Below are 15,770 nucleotides of genomic sequence, written 5' to 3'. Positions count from 1 at the left end.
GAGGTTTGGGGAGATGGAGTTAACTTGGAATGAATTACTAGTGAAATGGAAGGAATGGGAATGGACAGCCCAGGATGATACGCCCCTGCAGACTTGTATGGGGGTGGCAGGAGGGAGTCAGGGTCCAGGGGGAGCCCCCACCCCCACCCCGAGCATCTGCCTCAGGGTTACATTGTCCTGGGCAGCTCTTGTGAATGTCACTGGCCATTGGTGTCTCAATTAAAGGGATGGGACCTCGGGGGGGGGTGGTCCTGTGGGTGAGTTCTGGGGTGTCTGAGAAACCCAGGGTGGGTGTTCTGGGGCTCACCATAGGGCAGCCCTGGAAAAGTGTCTTTGGGGAGGCAGTTGGAGACTCAGAACACAAGGGTCAGCCTAGGGTGTTAGTGGGATCATCACAGGATGGTCCTGGAGACCGGAGCTTTCCTGGGATCATCCCAGGGGCTGAAGAATGGGATCCGGAAGTACACTGAGAAACCATGTGGGAGGGTTTCTGGGGAGTTGCAGAGAAAGGGGGAGGGCTGAGAGCAGAGGGCACCATCCTTGGGGTGAGGGGGGGCTGGGGTGGTCTCAGAGCATGGTGTCCTTTGGGAGTACAGATGGGGTGGGGTTGTGGGAGCATCTGGATGAAAGAAGTTTGGGAAAACAGATCATGCAGGGTGGGCAGAGGTGGAACTTAGGGGATGAGCTTTGAACATGGGATCCTTTAGTGAGTCACTGTAGGGAGAGACCCTGAGGGTCAGAATTGGGATCTTTGTAATGGGTGTGGGGGCTCAGAACTTGGGGGGATGTTCAGGACATCAGGGTGTCCGAAAATTTTGGATAATGAGAACTGAGAGACCAATGAGAGGATGGATTTGAGGTGCCCAGAACCAGATATGTCTTTGTGGATGGGCCTGGGAAGTAGACCCCAACCTGAGTGTTGTAGGAGACTAGGATCACGGAAGCTGGGTTTCCCAGAGTTAAGACATGATGGTATGTGTGTGTGCAGTGTGGACTGATTGTGGGGGAGGGGGTTCTCCAAGTCAGAATTGGGGTGTCTCATGGGGCTTCCCTGGTGGCTGAGACCAGAATCTCAGCCTGCAATGTGGGAGACACGTGTTCGATCCCTGGGTCAGGAAGATCCCCTGGAGAAGGAAATGGTTATTCACTCCACTATTCTTGCCTGAAGAATCCCATGGACAGAGAAGAGTCTGGAAGGATACAGTCCATAGGGTCACAAAGAATCGGACACGACTGAGCGATTAAAAATTTTCGCTTTCATGGGAGGTGAGTGCAGGCAGGGCAGAACCAGAGATATCTTGAAAGGCAGACCACCAGGAGTGGGGGAAGGTAAGTCTGTGGCTTGGGAACCAGGTGCCTCGGGATGGATCCAGCAGTGGACCTGGGCGAAGGCAGGACAGAACCAGCTTGGGTAGCAGAAACTTTACTGCTCAGGACTGCCTCCCCGCCACCCCACCTCGCGCAGACGCACCCCCGCCCCCGGTCAGTAGCATTTGCGGTACACGATGTAGGGCCCCTGTTCCTCGTATTGCTCCCGCAGGACCCAGCAGGACTGGAAGGTGCGCAGCGAGGCCAGGATGGAGCCCCCGATCCACACAGAGAAATTTCTGCTTGGCTGGGCCATCACCACCACGTGTGCCTCTGGTGGCAGATTGCGGAGCAGTTCCGTTTGGAAGCGCGCCTTGAACCCGGTGAAGAGCGAAGAGCCCCCGCACAGGAGCACGTTCTGGGCCAAGTCGGTCCGCAGCTCCGCGGCCACCTTGGAGAGGCTCTGTTGGGCCATGGTGGGGACGCCCATGGGGGACAGCCCTGGGATCTCCGGGGGACTGAACAGCAACTCGGGGCATTGGAACAGCTCTTTGCCCAGCGTGACCGTCCGTCCGTCTGGCAGCTTCAGGGTCTGGCGGCATTCCAGCTCTGGCCGGGCCTGTTCCTTCAGGAAGTCCGGGGCCACGTAGCAATATCTGTGCTTGATGTTCTCCACTGGGTCCAGGTCCTGCTGCCCCAGGGGTAGCCCGGAGCCTAGCAGCATCTCCGCCAGGAAGGCGGTCAGGTGGGTGCCCGCCAGATCCAGGCGCTCCGTGGCGTGGGGCAGGTTGTAGCCTTGGAAGACTGGCACGGTGTAGGTGACTCCATGGCCCGTGTCCACCACCAACCCGCTGACCCGCCCGTGTGCGTAGACCGACAGCACTGATTGAGAAGCCACGTACATGGCCGGGGAGCTCAGCGACTCAAAAGCCACCTCCACCAGCTTCTCGCGGTTGGTGGAGGGGCTGAAGGGCGGGTCAGAGAACAGCAGCGGGTGGTCGCGGGTGGCCACGCGGAGGTCATGCTCCAGCATGTGGCGCCAGATGAGCTCGGCCGCATCCCAGTCCACCACAATGCCGCTGTGCACGGGTTGCACCAGTGTCAGCTCTGGGCGTTTGCGGGCTGCTTCGCCGATGAAGGTTTCCATCACCGGCTGCCCTGAGGTGGCCGGTTTCTGGGGCTGGCAGCCGACAATGGTGGCCACGGTGTAGGTGGGCCGGGCCTGCCCGGCGAAGCCCACCTTACACGTACCTGTGCCCATGTCGATGACCACCGCCCCGGTCTTTGGGGGCAGTCTGTCGCCCACCATGCTGGGGGGTTCCTGAGGGAGGGTGCTGTTTGCCAGGATTGAGCTGAGGTTCAGGTGAGGCTTGGGGATCTCCGGGGAAGCTTGGGGTCCCGAGGGGTTGCCCTGATTTGGATCCATGGCTGTGAGTAGTTGCCTGGGCTGCTTGGCAAAGCTGACTACTTTCCTCTGGGGTGCGGGTGGGGGTGGGGGTGGGAGTGGAGAGGCTGGGCCTGGGGCAAGCACAGGCAGAGAGAGGGAGAAGGGGCTGGGCCGGGGGTCTGTGACATCATTCTGTTGCTCACAATTCAGAAGTGGGGGGTGGGGGTAAGGGTGGACCCTTCCTTTCTGCAGAAAACCCCCAGTGTATTCATCTATTCTGAATTCTCCCTACCCTCACCCACCCACCCCAGTGCCGAATTTGGAGAAGGAATAAGCTAGAAGGCATCCAAAGAGGAACCTCTGACCCAGCGCCCTGATTCAGTAAGACCCAGAAATCCTTCTCTTGGTGCCTTGTCTTGAAGTTATTTATAGTGTGGTCTCTAAGAGCTGCTCACAGTTCTCCTTAGAATATTAAAATATCGATCCTTAGAATATTAATCAGAAAGTGGTTGGCGTTAGGGTGACTTTTTGATTTCTTTAAGTACTTTAAAGTACATATCTATTTATTTAGCTGTGTTGGGTCTTTCATTGCAGCATGTGGAATCTAGTTCCCTGACCAGGGATTGAACCTGGGCCCTGGGCATTGGGAACGTAGAGCCTTAGCCACTGCACCACCAGGGAAGTCCCAGCTTTTTGTTTTTCCAGGGGAAACAGAAACCAGCCTGGGATGGGAGGCAAAGAGAGACACAGACAACCCATATACTAGGTTCTTTGACATTTCTGCTCTTCCTGCTGCCTGAAACAGCCTCCCTTTCCATTCCTGCAGGGCAGGAATTTGCTCTTCAATTCACAGCAGGAAAACGCCTCCTCCTGTAAGTCTTCCTTGATTCCCTCTCCCTCTCTTTCCTGCCTGGTGGTGGTAGGAGCTGTCTGCCTTCACTGCAGGGACTTTATCTGCTTTCTCTTGGTGGAAGGGAGTGACTGGGGAATACAGAAGGGAGCTTTCAGGATAGATAGGGCTTCCCAGGTGGCACAACAGTAAAGAATCCACCTGCCAATGCAGGACTGTGAGTTTGATCCCTCGGTTAGCAAGATCCCCTGAAGTAGGAAATGGCAACCCATTTAGAATACTAAAGTATTCTTCCCTGGATAATCCTATGGACAGAGGAGCTTGGCAGGCTACCTTCCATGGGGTCACAAAGAGTTAGACACAACTAAATGAGTGAAAAACATCAACAATAAAATAGATCCAGATGGCTCAGTGGTAAAGAATTTCCCTATCAATGCAGGAGACACAGGAGACATACATTCACTCTCTGGGTTGAGAAGATCCCCTGGAGGAGGGCATGGCAACCCACTCCAGTATCCTTGCCTGGAGAACCCCATGGACAGAGGAGCCTGGCGGGCTACAGTCCATAGGGTTGCATAGAGTTGAACATGACTGAAGTGACTTAGCACTCATGCTGGTGTTTCACCTCAAAAAAGAAATGATAATTATGCAAGATAGTAGATGGTGGTAAGGTGAAGTCGGTGAAGTCGCTCAGTCGTGTCCGACTCTTTACGACTCTGTGGACTGTAACCTACTAGGCTTCTCCGTCCATGGGATTCTCCAGGCAAGAATACTGGAGTGGATTGCCATTTCCTTCTCCAGGGGATCTTCTCGACCCAGGGATCGAACCCGGGTCTCCCGCATTGGAGGCAGACGCTTTAACCTCTGAGCCACCAGGGAAGAATTTTGCAATATGTAATGGTATCAAATCAATCAGTTCAGTTCAGTTCAGTCTCTCAGTCGTGTCCGACTCTTTGCGACCCCATGAATTGCAGCTCGCCAGGCCTCCCTGTCCATCACCAACTCCCGCAGTTCAGCCAGACTCACGTCCATCGGGTCAGTGATGCCATCCAGCCATCTCATCCTCTGCTGTCCCCTTCTCCTCCTGCCCCCAATCCCTCCCAGCATCAGAGTCTTTTCCAATGAGTCAACTCTTCGTATGAGGTGGCCAAAGTACTGGAGTTTCAGCTTTAGCATCCTACTGGGCAAACAAATCAATACATACACGTAAACTGACAGTGTTATATGTCAATTATATCTCAGTAAAGCTGGGGGAAAAAGCACCTCCCATCTCCCCCCTCACCCCCCACCTCCACTGTGGATCTCAAACCCATTGCTTCTTGGGGGAGAACATCTGGAATTGTAATTATTCTCCCAATTTTGGGTCATCTATCCAGGTGTATGGGTCTTGACTATACCACATCTTTGCCCTTCCTACCCATTTCATTGTGGTTCCTTCTTTTTTTTAAAAAAAATTATTATGATGATATTGGCTTTTTTTTTTTTTTTGGCCATGTGGCACACGGGATCTTAGTTCCCTGACCAGGGATGGAATCCACATCCCCTGTGTCAAAAGTGTGGAATCTTAACCACTGTACCACCAGGGAATTCCCCTGTGGTTCCTTCTTTATATCTTTAGATGTAGAAGATCTTCTCTGTTAGTCTTCAGGCCTTCCTCATCTACAGCTGCTCTGTAAATAGTTGCAATCTTAATATGCCTTTGGGAAGAGGCAAACTCAGGTCTTCCTACTCTGTCATCTCGGTCACTCCCCCACCCATCCATCTTTGATGCACATCAGTGTGGTAGGTGCTGAGAATCCGAGACCCACCAGCCACTTCTCCACATTTCATCTTCTCTTTCCAACCTCCTGTCTGCATCAATAAATATTGATGTGTCCATGTGCCTTGGGTACCAGCTACACAGAAATGGCTAATAATGGGTACCTTACCAGCATGTGTCTATGGTCTTTGACAGTTTTACTCAAATTGTGGTTCATGAACTGTTACCGTTTCTTAAAGAGAAAGGAACTCTAGAAGAAACCATAAATCAATATCACTAAACTTTCATTCAACTGATATTTCTTACACAGCAAGCATTTCTCAATGAAGGAAGCAGTGTACTATATAACTTTCTGGTGCAAGCTCTTTATCTCCATGCGGACTGTCACCACTGCTTTGAGTACTGGTCTAGAGTTTGAAAAGATCCTTTCATGAGGAATGTCAAATCCAGTTCGTAAAATTTGGTTGTACCTTGTGCTGAATCGTGAAGCTTTAAAAGACTTAGGTAGAAAGCAATGAGATCAATGCTAAAGTATGCCGTGGAGTAAGGTGGTGTGACACGCTGCCTGGGATCCTTTTCTGTGACACAAAACTTCCCAGCATTGTTGGAAGTCTAGATGTTGGTCAAAACCCAATTTGGTGATGTATTCTCTGCTCTTTCTATTTCTCTTTTCTTTTAATGTTAGTATGTTGAAAGTAAGCTAGATAATTCTCTAATAAATACCTGTATTATTTATTTGTATATAGTAAGAGGCTTATTTTGTTAACAAATCCTTTGAACCTGAGATAAACTGAAAACTTTTGGCAAAACATTGCTTCAAATGTTTAATATGATTCATTATTTGTATATATTGCAAAATACTCACCACAATGAATCTAATTCACATCTGTCCCCATACATAGTTACACATTTTTTTCCCTTCATGATGAGAACTTTTAAGAGACACTCTCTTAGGGACTTCCATGGTGGTCCAGTGGCTAAGACTGTGCTCCCAATGCAGGGCAGCTAGATCCCTGGTCGGGGAGCTAGATCCCACATGCCACAATAAGACCCAGCACAGCCAAATAAATTAAAAAAAATTAAAAGATCTACTCTCTAAGCAACTTTGAAACATGCAATACAATATTATTAACCATAGTCACCGCTCTGTACATTGCACCCCCCTGACTTGTTTATTTTATTACTGGAAGAATGAACCTTTTGCCCTTTCAGCTTTGTTTCAAGCAGCACTCTTGGTAATGTTGTAGGAAGGAGGACCCCTTCCAGGGCCCGAAACTGGGCTCTTGTCTAACACTTGGAAATGAATTGTCCGAGGAGACACATGTGCTGACAAAGCAAGAGATTTTATTGGAAAAGGGCGCCCGGGCAGAGAACAGTAGGGTAAGGGAACGCTTTTATGGTGATGGGATTAGTTTCCGGGGTGTCTTCAGCCAATCATTCTGTCTCAGAGTCCTTTCTGGTGGTGTACGCCTTGTTCAGCCAAGATGGATGCCAATGAGAAGGATTCTGGGAGGTGCTTGGACATGTGGTGTCTCCTTTTGACATTCCCTGAACTCTTCCAGTTGGCGGTGGCTTATTAGTTCTGTGTTCCTTACCAGGACCTCCTGTCGTAAAACAACTTGTGCAAATGGTTACTATGGTGCCTGGCCAGGGAGGGCGGTTTCAGTGTGTGTCCCCTAACAGTAACTCACTCTGTCTTGGCCGCTCCTGTGAATTCTTGCAGTGAGCATCCGTGATCCGGGTAGCCTGGCTCTCTGATCTCTGTCCTCACCCTAAGCTCTGGCCATGGGCACACAATAAACTCTCAACACTAGAAACATCTGTGTCTAGACCATTGTATCTCCTGAGTCTTAAAGGCCTCTCAAGAATGGAGTTTAGAGGAAGGAATTTCCTGACCCAGGAAAACTGTCTCCTGACTGTTCCCCTACCATCATTGTCTCATTATTTAATGCAGAGGAAATATCCTGGACTTCAGAATTTCTTTTTTTTCTTTTGAGCATGGGGCCCATTGGCGGTAATGCATTGCCACACCCCTTCCTCCTAATTAGATGCTCAAAGAAGGGCTTGGATATCTGTCACATGCAAAGATCCACATCAGTGATGCCCATCCTGCCTTTGGTTGAGATGAGTGAATGTTTTTCCATTATCCTCCAGGGACAATCCAAACAGCCAGGCTTCTTGGCTTCTGCTGCAACTCATTCTCCCTCTAGCAGAAAGACCCAGAGGGATTGCTGAGGCAACAGTGCTCTCTGGAGCCTCAGCTCCTAGATGATGACATCTAAGTCTGCAGAGACAGGGGAAACCCTGGTGAAACCCATGGCACTGGAATCCAGGGAGGTTTTATCAGGGACAGTCCTGGAAGAAGGGTGTTGATATGCAAATGGGGTGTTGAGAAAGGTCTTCAGTCTACACACAGACCTTGGTAAGTGGGGCAGAGGACTTGGGACTCAGCCAGCCTTCTGGGGGTCTTGGGGATGCAGGCCTGATTTAGAAGTTAGGCATTAATGGTGGGATGGAGCCAAAGAACTGACTAAGTTTTCCATGGATATACTGGCTTGAGTCAATATAGGTATTTGAATGGAAAGATGGGTTCTTGTCTATTTCTTTGATATTCGCCAACTGGAAGGCAGCTATCTTATTATATTGAATACTTATTAATTCCCTGTCTGTCTTTGTTGTTATGAACCCAAGAAGGTCAGTCCTCCAGACAGCAGAAAGTCATCTTTATTGATGTGCAATCCATGTTGAATGTCAACCCATGCTGACCTTCTAGAGAAGCTCTCAGAAGCTGCCAAGCACTGGTACCTGACCATGGTCTCGGAGCCAGTGCCAGGACAACTTATCTGGCATGGGTTGGGGGCACCTTTAGCTCACTTTCTGAGGACTGGCCATTCACAAGGGTGCTTTCTCTGAGGGATTCTCAGTTCTGAGCTCCTGGGCAGAAGAGTGGAGTCTTTTCTTTAAGAAAGAGGCAGCATGCAGAGTCGAGAGTGCTCAGAATTTGGACTCCTTTAGATAGATTCCAAATCCTAGCCTGCTTTCTTAACAGCTGTGTGACATTAGTTAAGTCACTCACCCTCTCTCAACCCATTTGTCAATAACATTAGTTCCAACACAATAATGTTTCCCTCACAGAATGTGTTCATTCACCTACTGTTTATTGAACAAGATCTGTTGTGGATCATTGAGCAGGGGTAATTGAATGTGAAGATTAAATCAGCAATGTCAGTGACAGGGTTTTGATTATTAAGGGGATGAAGAGTCCAGGTCTTATCTGGTCATGGTGGAGAGATGTGAGAGTTTTAAGAGCAACCAGAAAGTGGATAATGCCAGTCCCTTTCCCCAGGTCACTCAGCATCAGCAGAGGGCCCCCCAGATGCAAATTTTGGCATCATGCAGGGAAATGGGGAAAGGAAGGGGAAATATACAGTTTGGAAACTTGCCAAAGGGGATCCTCTTCGACCCAAATGAGAAGCATTGTTATGAGCCACAGTAAGATAATCCAGCCCAGATTTGAGTGAATCCTGGCTAGCTGTGCCCAGCTCTTGGAGGATGTTGGAAATTTTTTTTCCAAGAGAGATTTTGTAGGAGAACGAGTTTATCAAAAGCTTAGGACACAAGGGAATCATAATCAGAGTCTCTAGCCTCCAAAGAACTTCAGGCTAGAGATTCCCAAAACCCAGAGGTTTAGAAACCATCTCTTTAAAGATGCATCAACAGTGGGAACACCTGGGAATCCTGGAAGGAAGGGTAAGTTTGTAGGCACACAGGACTGAGTGTGTGAGTGTGTATAACAAATTTGAAATGTATAACTACAGTGCTTGGGAGGAGTGTGTAGAATGCAAAGGGGAAAATGGGAACTTTGGAATCAGATCCTTATTTTGTTCAAGTCTTGATTCGGTTACTTCTTGCTGGACAAGTCACCAGACTTCTCTGAATATCTGCTTCTCATCTAAAAAATACAAAAAACAGTAAGACCTATAGTCAGTGTTTCTTTTTTTATTGTTATAAAATCTGTGTTGTTGTTGTTCAGTTGCTCAATTTTGTCCGATTCTTTGAGGCCCTATGGACTGCAGCACACCAGGCTTCCTTCTCTGTCTTTCACAGTCTTCTGGAGTTAGCTCCAATTCACACCCATTGAGTCCATGATGCTATCTAATCATCTCATCCTCTGTTGTCCCCTCCTCCTCCTGCCTTTAATCTTTCCCAGCATCAGGATTTTTCCAATATATAATTTTAATACATTAAAATTACCATTTAGACCACTGTAGTGTACTGTTAATGGCATGAAGTATATTCAAATTTTTGTGTAACCACCCACACTATCCCTCACCAGGACTTGAAGGTTGAAGTATTGTTTTTGTTCAGTTGCTAAGCCATGTCTCTTGCTTTCCTCTATTTCTTCACATTGATCCCTGAGGAAGGTTTCCTTCTCTCCTTGCTATTCTTTGGAACTCTGCATTCAAATGGGTATATCTTTCCTTTTCTCCTTTGCTTTTCACTTCTCTTCTTTTCACAGCTATTTGTAAGGCCTCCTCAGGCAACCATTTTGCTTTTTTGCGTTTATTTTTCTTGGGGATGATCTTGATTCCTGTCTCCTGTACAATGTCATGAACCTCTGTCCATAGTTCATCAGGCACTCTGTCTATCAGATCTAGTCCCTTAAATCTATTTCTCAGTTCCACTGTATAGTCATAAGGGATTTGATTTAGGTCATATCTGAATGATCTAGTGGTTTCCCCCACTTTCTTCAATTTCAGTCTGAATTTGGCAATAAGGAGTTCATGATCTGAGCCACAGTCAGCTCCCAGTCTTGTTTTTGCCGACTGTATAGAGCTTCTCCATCTTTGGCTGCAAAGAACATAATCAATCTGATTTCGGTGTTGACCATCTGGTGATGTCCATGTGTAGAGTCTTCTCTTGTGTTGCTGGAAGAGGGTGTTTGCTATGACCAGTGCGTTCTCTTGGCAGAACTCTATTAGCTTTTGCCCTGCTTCATTCTGTACTCCAAGGCCAAATTTGCCTGTTACTCCAGGTGTTTCTTGACTTCCTACTTTTGCATTCCAGTCCCCTATAATGAAAAGGACATCTTTTTTGGGTATTAGTTCTATAAGGTCTTGTAGGTCTTCATAGAACCATTCAACTTCAGCTTCTTCAATGTTACTGGTTGGGGCATAGACTTGGATCACTGTGATATTGAATGGTTTGCTTTGGAAATGAACAGAGATCATTCTGTCATTTTTGAGATTGCATCCAAGTACTGCATTTCAGACTCTTTTGTTGACTATGATGGTTACTCTATTTCTTCTAAGAGATTCCTGCTCACAGTAGTAGATATAATGGTCATCTGAGTTAAATTCACCCATTCCAGTCCATCTTAGTTAGCTGATTCCTAGAATGTCAATGTTCACTCTTGCCATTTTCAATTTACCTTGATTCATGGACCTAACATTCCAGGTTCCTATGCAATATTGCTCTTTACAGCATCAAACCTTGCTTCTATCACCAGGCCCATCCACAACTGGGTATTGTTTTTGCTTTGGCTCCATCCCTTCATTCTTTCTGAAGTTATTTCTCCACTGGTCTCCAGTAGCATATTGGGCACATACCGACCTGGGGAGTTCATCTTTCAGTGTCCTATCTTTTTGCCTTTTCATACTATTCATGGGGTTCTCAAGGTAGGAATACTGAAGTGGTTTGCCATTCCCTTTTCCAGTGGACCACATTCTGTCAGACCTCTCCACCATGACCTGACCATCCTGGGTGGCCCCACATGGCATGGCTTTGTTTCACTGAGTTAGACAAGTCTGTGGTCCATGTGATCAGATTGGCTAGTTGTCTGTGATTGTGGTTTCAGTCTGTCTGCCTTCTCATGCCCTCTCTCAGCACCAACCATCTTACTTGGGTTTCTCTTACCTTGGACGTGGGGTATCTCTTCACGGCTGCTCCAGCAAAGCACAAGAAAATTAGAGATACCAAGGGAACATTTCATGTAAACATGAGCTCAATAAAGGACAGAAATGGTAGGGACCTAACAGAAGTAGAAGATATTAAGAAGAAGTGGCAAGAATACACAGAAGAACTGTACAAAAAAGATCTTAACAACCCAGATAATCAACATGGTGTGATCACTCACCTAGAACCAGACATCCTGGAATGTGAAGTCAAGTGGGCCTTAGGAGGCATCACTATGAACAAAGCTAGTGGAGGTGATGGAATTCCAGGTGAGCTATTTCAACTCCTGAAAGATAATGCTGTGAAAGTGCTGCATTCAATATGTCAGCAAATATGGAAAACTCAGCAGTGGCCACAGGACGGGAAAAGGTCGGTTTTCATTCCAATCCCAAAGAAAGGCAATGCCAAAGAATGCTCAAACTACCATACAATTGCACTCATCTCACATGCTAGTAAATTAATGCTCAAAATTCTCCAAGCCAGGCTTTAATAGTATGTGAATCGTGCACTTCCAGGTGTTTAAGCTGGTTTTAGAAAAGGCAGAGGAACCAGAGAGATCAAACTGCCAACATCTGCTGGGTTATTGAAAAAGCAAGAGAGTTCCAGAAAAACATCTATTTCTGCTTTATTGACTATGCCAAAGCCTTTGACTGTGTGGATCACCACAAACTGTGGAAAATTCTGAAAGAGATGGGAATATCAGACCACCTAACCTGCCTCTTGAGAAACCTGTATACAGGTCAGGAAGCAACAGTTAGAACTGGACATGGAACAACAGACTGGTTCCAAATAGGAAAAGGAATACATCAAGGCTGTATATTGTCACCCTGCTTATTTAACTTCTATGCAGAGTACATCATGAGGAATGCTGGGCTGGAGGAAGCACAAGCTGGAATCAAGATTGCTGGGAGAAATATCAATAACCTCAGATATGCAGATGACACCACCCTTACGGCAGAAAGTGAAGAGGAACTAAAAAGCCTCTTGATGAAAGTGAAAGAGGAGAGTGAAAAAGTTGGCTTAAAGCTCAAAATTCAGAAAACTAAGATCATGGCATCTGGTCCCATCACTTTTGGCAATTGGCAAATAGATGGGGAAACAGTGGAAACAGTGACTGACTTTATTTTTCTGGGCTCCAAAATCACTGCAGATGGTGATTGCAGCCATGAAATTAAAAGACACTTACTCCTTGAAAGGAAAGTTATGACCAACCTAGACAGCATATTAAAAAGCAGAGACATTACTTTGCTGACTAAGGTCCATCTAGTCAAGGCTATGGTTTTTCCAGTGATCATGTATGGATGTGAGAGTTGGACTATGAAGAAAGCTGAGCACCGGAGAATTGATGCTTTTGAACTGTGGTGTTGGAGAAGACTCTTGAGAGTCCCTTGGACTGCAAGGAGATCCAACCAGTCCATCCTAAAGGAGATCAGTCCTGGGTGTTCTTTGAAAGGACTGATGCTGAAGCTGAAACTCCAATACTTTGGGCACCTGATGTGGAGAGCTGACTCATTTGAAAAGACTCTGATGCTGGGAGGGGTTGGGGGCAAGAGGAGAATGGACGACAGCGGATGAGATGGTTGGATGGCATCACTGACTCAATGGACATGGGTTTGGGTGGACTCTGGGAGTTGGTGATGGACAGGGAGGCCTGGCGTGCTGCAGTTCATGGGGTCACAGAGTCGGAAACGACTGAGCAACTGAACTGAACTTGACTGAAGCCATGTCTGACTCTTTGTGACCCCATGCACTGCAGCACTCCAGGCTCCCCGTCCTTCACTGTCTCCCAGAGTTTGATCAGATTCACGTCCATTGAGTCAGTAATGCTATCTAACCATCTCATCCTCTGCCACCCTCTTTTCCTTTTGCCTTTGATCTTTCCCAGCATCAGAGTCTTTTCCAATGAGTCGGCTCTTCGAATCAGCTGGCCAAAGTATTGGAATATTGAAGCGTTAACTGTGAAATAACCAGATAGCCACTATACAGTTAGTGCTCAGTTGGTGTCAGCTCCTCTCAAGATGAGCATAGTGAGTGAACAGAGCAAGACTAGGTTCATTTTGACTCTTAAATAGCCCTTGACACGAGTGTGCAGTAAAAACTATTTTACCAGCTGGGAAACTTGGTGACTAAGGTAATCGATTGGTTCCACATTGGCAGAAAATTGTTAAGAATTAGTTTTTAAGTTTTTCTTTATGAAGCTGTGGAAATAGTGAGATATTCCCAGGATTTATTTAATACAATTTTAGACTGGATTACCAGGGAAGTCCCCAGACTATCAATTTGATCCCAGTGCTTGCTCATCAGATTTCTCTTTGATCCAGATTCTCATCCAGGCCCCTGGACCCAGATCTTTCTCTGTTTTCTTGGTTTGTTGATTCAACTCCATCTATTTACCAGTCCTTTTGGAATATCACTTCTGCTTTGGCCCCAGCATCACTGGGATGAGGGGTATTGAATTGTTCTACTGGGGTTGTGTTCCTGTCTTTGACTTGGATGGTGAAATTGGGACTGCAAGAGTCAGTGGGAACCCAACTTTGTAAAACAAATATGTGTGTGTGTGTGTGTGTCACTCAGTCATGTCCAACTCTTTTTGATTCCACGGACCATAGCCCACCAGGCTCCTCAGTCCATGAATGCTCCAGCCTAGAATACTGGAGAGGGTTGCCATTCCTTCTTAGGGAATCTTTCCAACCCAGGAGTTGAACCCAGGTCTTCTACATGTCTCCTGCGAGGCAGGCAGATTCTTTTACTGCTGAAAGCAACTATGCTCCAATAAAAATTAATGTTTAAAAAAGGGGAAAAACTAAATATTGCTATTATTAAAAAAAAAAGAGTAGATGGGTAGCTTTTGACCAGCGTGTGGCCAAGTGTCTCATTCAGAGGTTCCAGTTACGGTTTTCCTATCCCATACCTGTGGCAGACATCACTAATCAATCATGGCTTTTTTTACTTATTAATCTTAGCTGTGACCTCATAGCTCTTCTCAAGATGGCACTCCAGGCAGCCTTTACCAATCAATAGCCATTGGCACGTGGGATGAGACGTATATACCGGCCCCCACTTGGGCTTCTTGCCATGGGTCTCCAGTTCTTCTTGCAGCAAAGGTATGTTGTGTAAAATATGACAGGTGTGAATCAGTCAGTGGCCTCTGACTTCATTCTGGTGGGCCTCTTCAGCCGCTCAGGGTCACCTCAGCTACTGTTCTTCCTGGTGGCTGTCTTGTTTATCATGGGGCTTCTGGGCAACACCACTCTGCTCTTCCTGATCTGCGTGAACTCCCGGCTCCACACACCGATGTATTTTCTGCTCAGTCAGCTCTCCCTGTTTGATGTTGGCTTTCCCCTGGTCACCATCCCCAAGATGGCCTCAGACTTTCTGCAAGGAGAAGACTCCATCTCCTTTGGGGGTTGTGCAGCTCAGATATTCTTCCTCACGCTGATGGGTGTGGCTGAGGGCATCCTGTTGGCCCTCATGTCCTATGACCGTTATGTGGCTGTGTGCCACCCGCTGCAGTATTCTCTGCTCATGAGGTGCCAGGTGTGCCTGCTCATGGTGATCTCCTCCTGGCTAGCGGGTGTGCTCAATGCCTGCATCCAGACCTCCATCACTCTGCACTTCCCCTACTGTGCCTCGCACACCGTGGACCATTTCTTTTGTGAGGTGCCCGCGCTGCTGAAGCTCTCCTGTGCGGACACGTCCGCCTATGAACTGGCGCTGTCCACCTCCGGAGTGCTGATCCTGGTGCTTCCCCTTTCCCTCACTGTCATCTCCTACGGCCACGTGTTGGGGGCTGTTCTACGTATGCGCTCAGAGGAGGCCCGCCACAAAGCCTTCACCACCTGCTCTTCACATATCACAGCAGTGGGACTCTTCTATGGCGCAGCCGTGTTCATGTACATGGTCCCGGGTGCCTACCACAGCCCACACCAGGACAACATGGTCTCCCTGTTTTACAGCCTTATCACCCCCACACTCAACCCCCTCATATACAGCCTGAGGAACCGGGAAGTGTGGATGGCTTTGGTCAAAGTTCTCCGCAGAGCTGGGCTCAGGGCAAAGTGATAATCACAGAGGGAGCTGCGGCATGATCTTAGTGGTCCTCCATTCCACCCGTCTCACCGAAGTACCAATTTATGGTGCAGCTACTAAGACCTTAGATCCAAGGCTAAGTGTCTGCTCAGCTTCTTCCCATCCTTTGAGGAGTTGGGTTCATGTTTTCTCCCATGGACTTGTGGAAAGCAATAGTAGCAGTCCTGTATTAAAAAGAAATATACTTTTAGTGGATTCTTGCCCTATTTTTAGCATTATTTACATGAATGGAAGGGGGACTTCCCTGGTGGCTCAGATGGTAAAGAAATTGCCTGCAATTCAGGAGACTCAGGTTTCATCCCTGGGTCGGGAAGACCCCCTGGAGAAGAGAATGGTTACACACTCCAGTATTCTTGCCTGCAGACTTCCATGGACAGAGAAGCCTGGCAGGCTACAGTTCATGGGGTCACAAAGAGTCTGAC

The 15,770-nt window shown here is 47.6% G+C and overlaps 2 protein-coding genes across 2 annotated transcripts; one reads left to right on the top strand and one right to left on the bottom strand.

Moving 5' to 3' along the window:
* Window positions 1–79: 79 nt before the first annotated feature.
* On the bottom strand, window positions 80–3,635 carry ACTL9 (actin like 9). The gene has a single exon (XM_040241541.1). It carries the CDS (start codon window positions 2,732–2,734, stop codon window positions 1,484–1,486), a length of 1,251 nt encoding a protein of 416 aa, XP_040097475.1. The 5' UTR covers window positions 2,735–3,635; the 3' UTR covers window positions 80–1,483.
* A 10,744-nt stretch (window positions 3,636–14,379) lies between these two features.
* LOC120864375 (olfactory receptor 2Z1) lies at window positions 14,380–15,321 on the top strand. The gene has a single exon (XM_040241425.1). It carries the CDS (start codon window positions 14,380–14,382, stop codon window positions 15,319–15,321), a length of 942 nt encoding a protein of 313 aa, XP_040097359.1.
* The last annotated feature ends 449 nt before the right edge of the window (window positions 15,322–15,770 follow it).

This window comes from Oryx dammah, unplaced genomic scaffold (assembly GCF_014754425.2).
Source record: "Oryx dammah isolate SB20612 unplaced genomic scaffold, SCBI_Odam_1.1 HiC_scaffold_5, whole genome shotgun sequence".
Classification (NCBI taxonomy): domain Eukaryota; kingdom Metazoa; phylum Chordata; class Mammalia; order Artiodactyla; family Bovidae; genus Oryx; species Oryx dammah.
The sequence above is the reverse complement of the archived record's forward strand: the minus strand, read 5'-3'. Positions and strand labels throughout refer to the sequence as shown.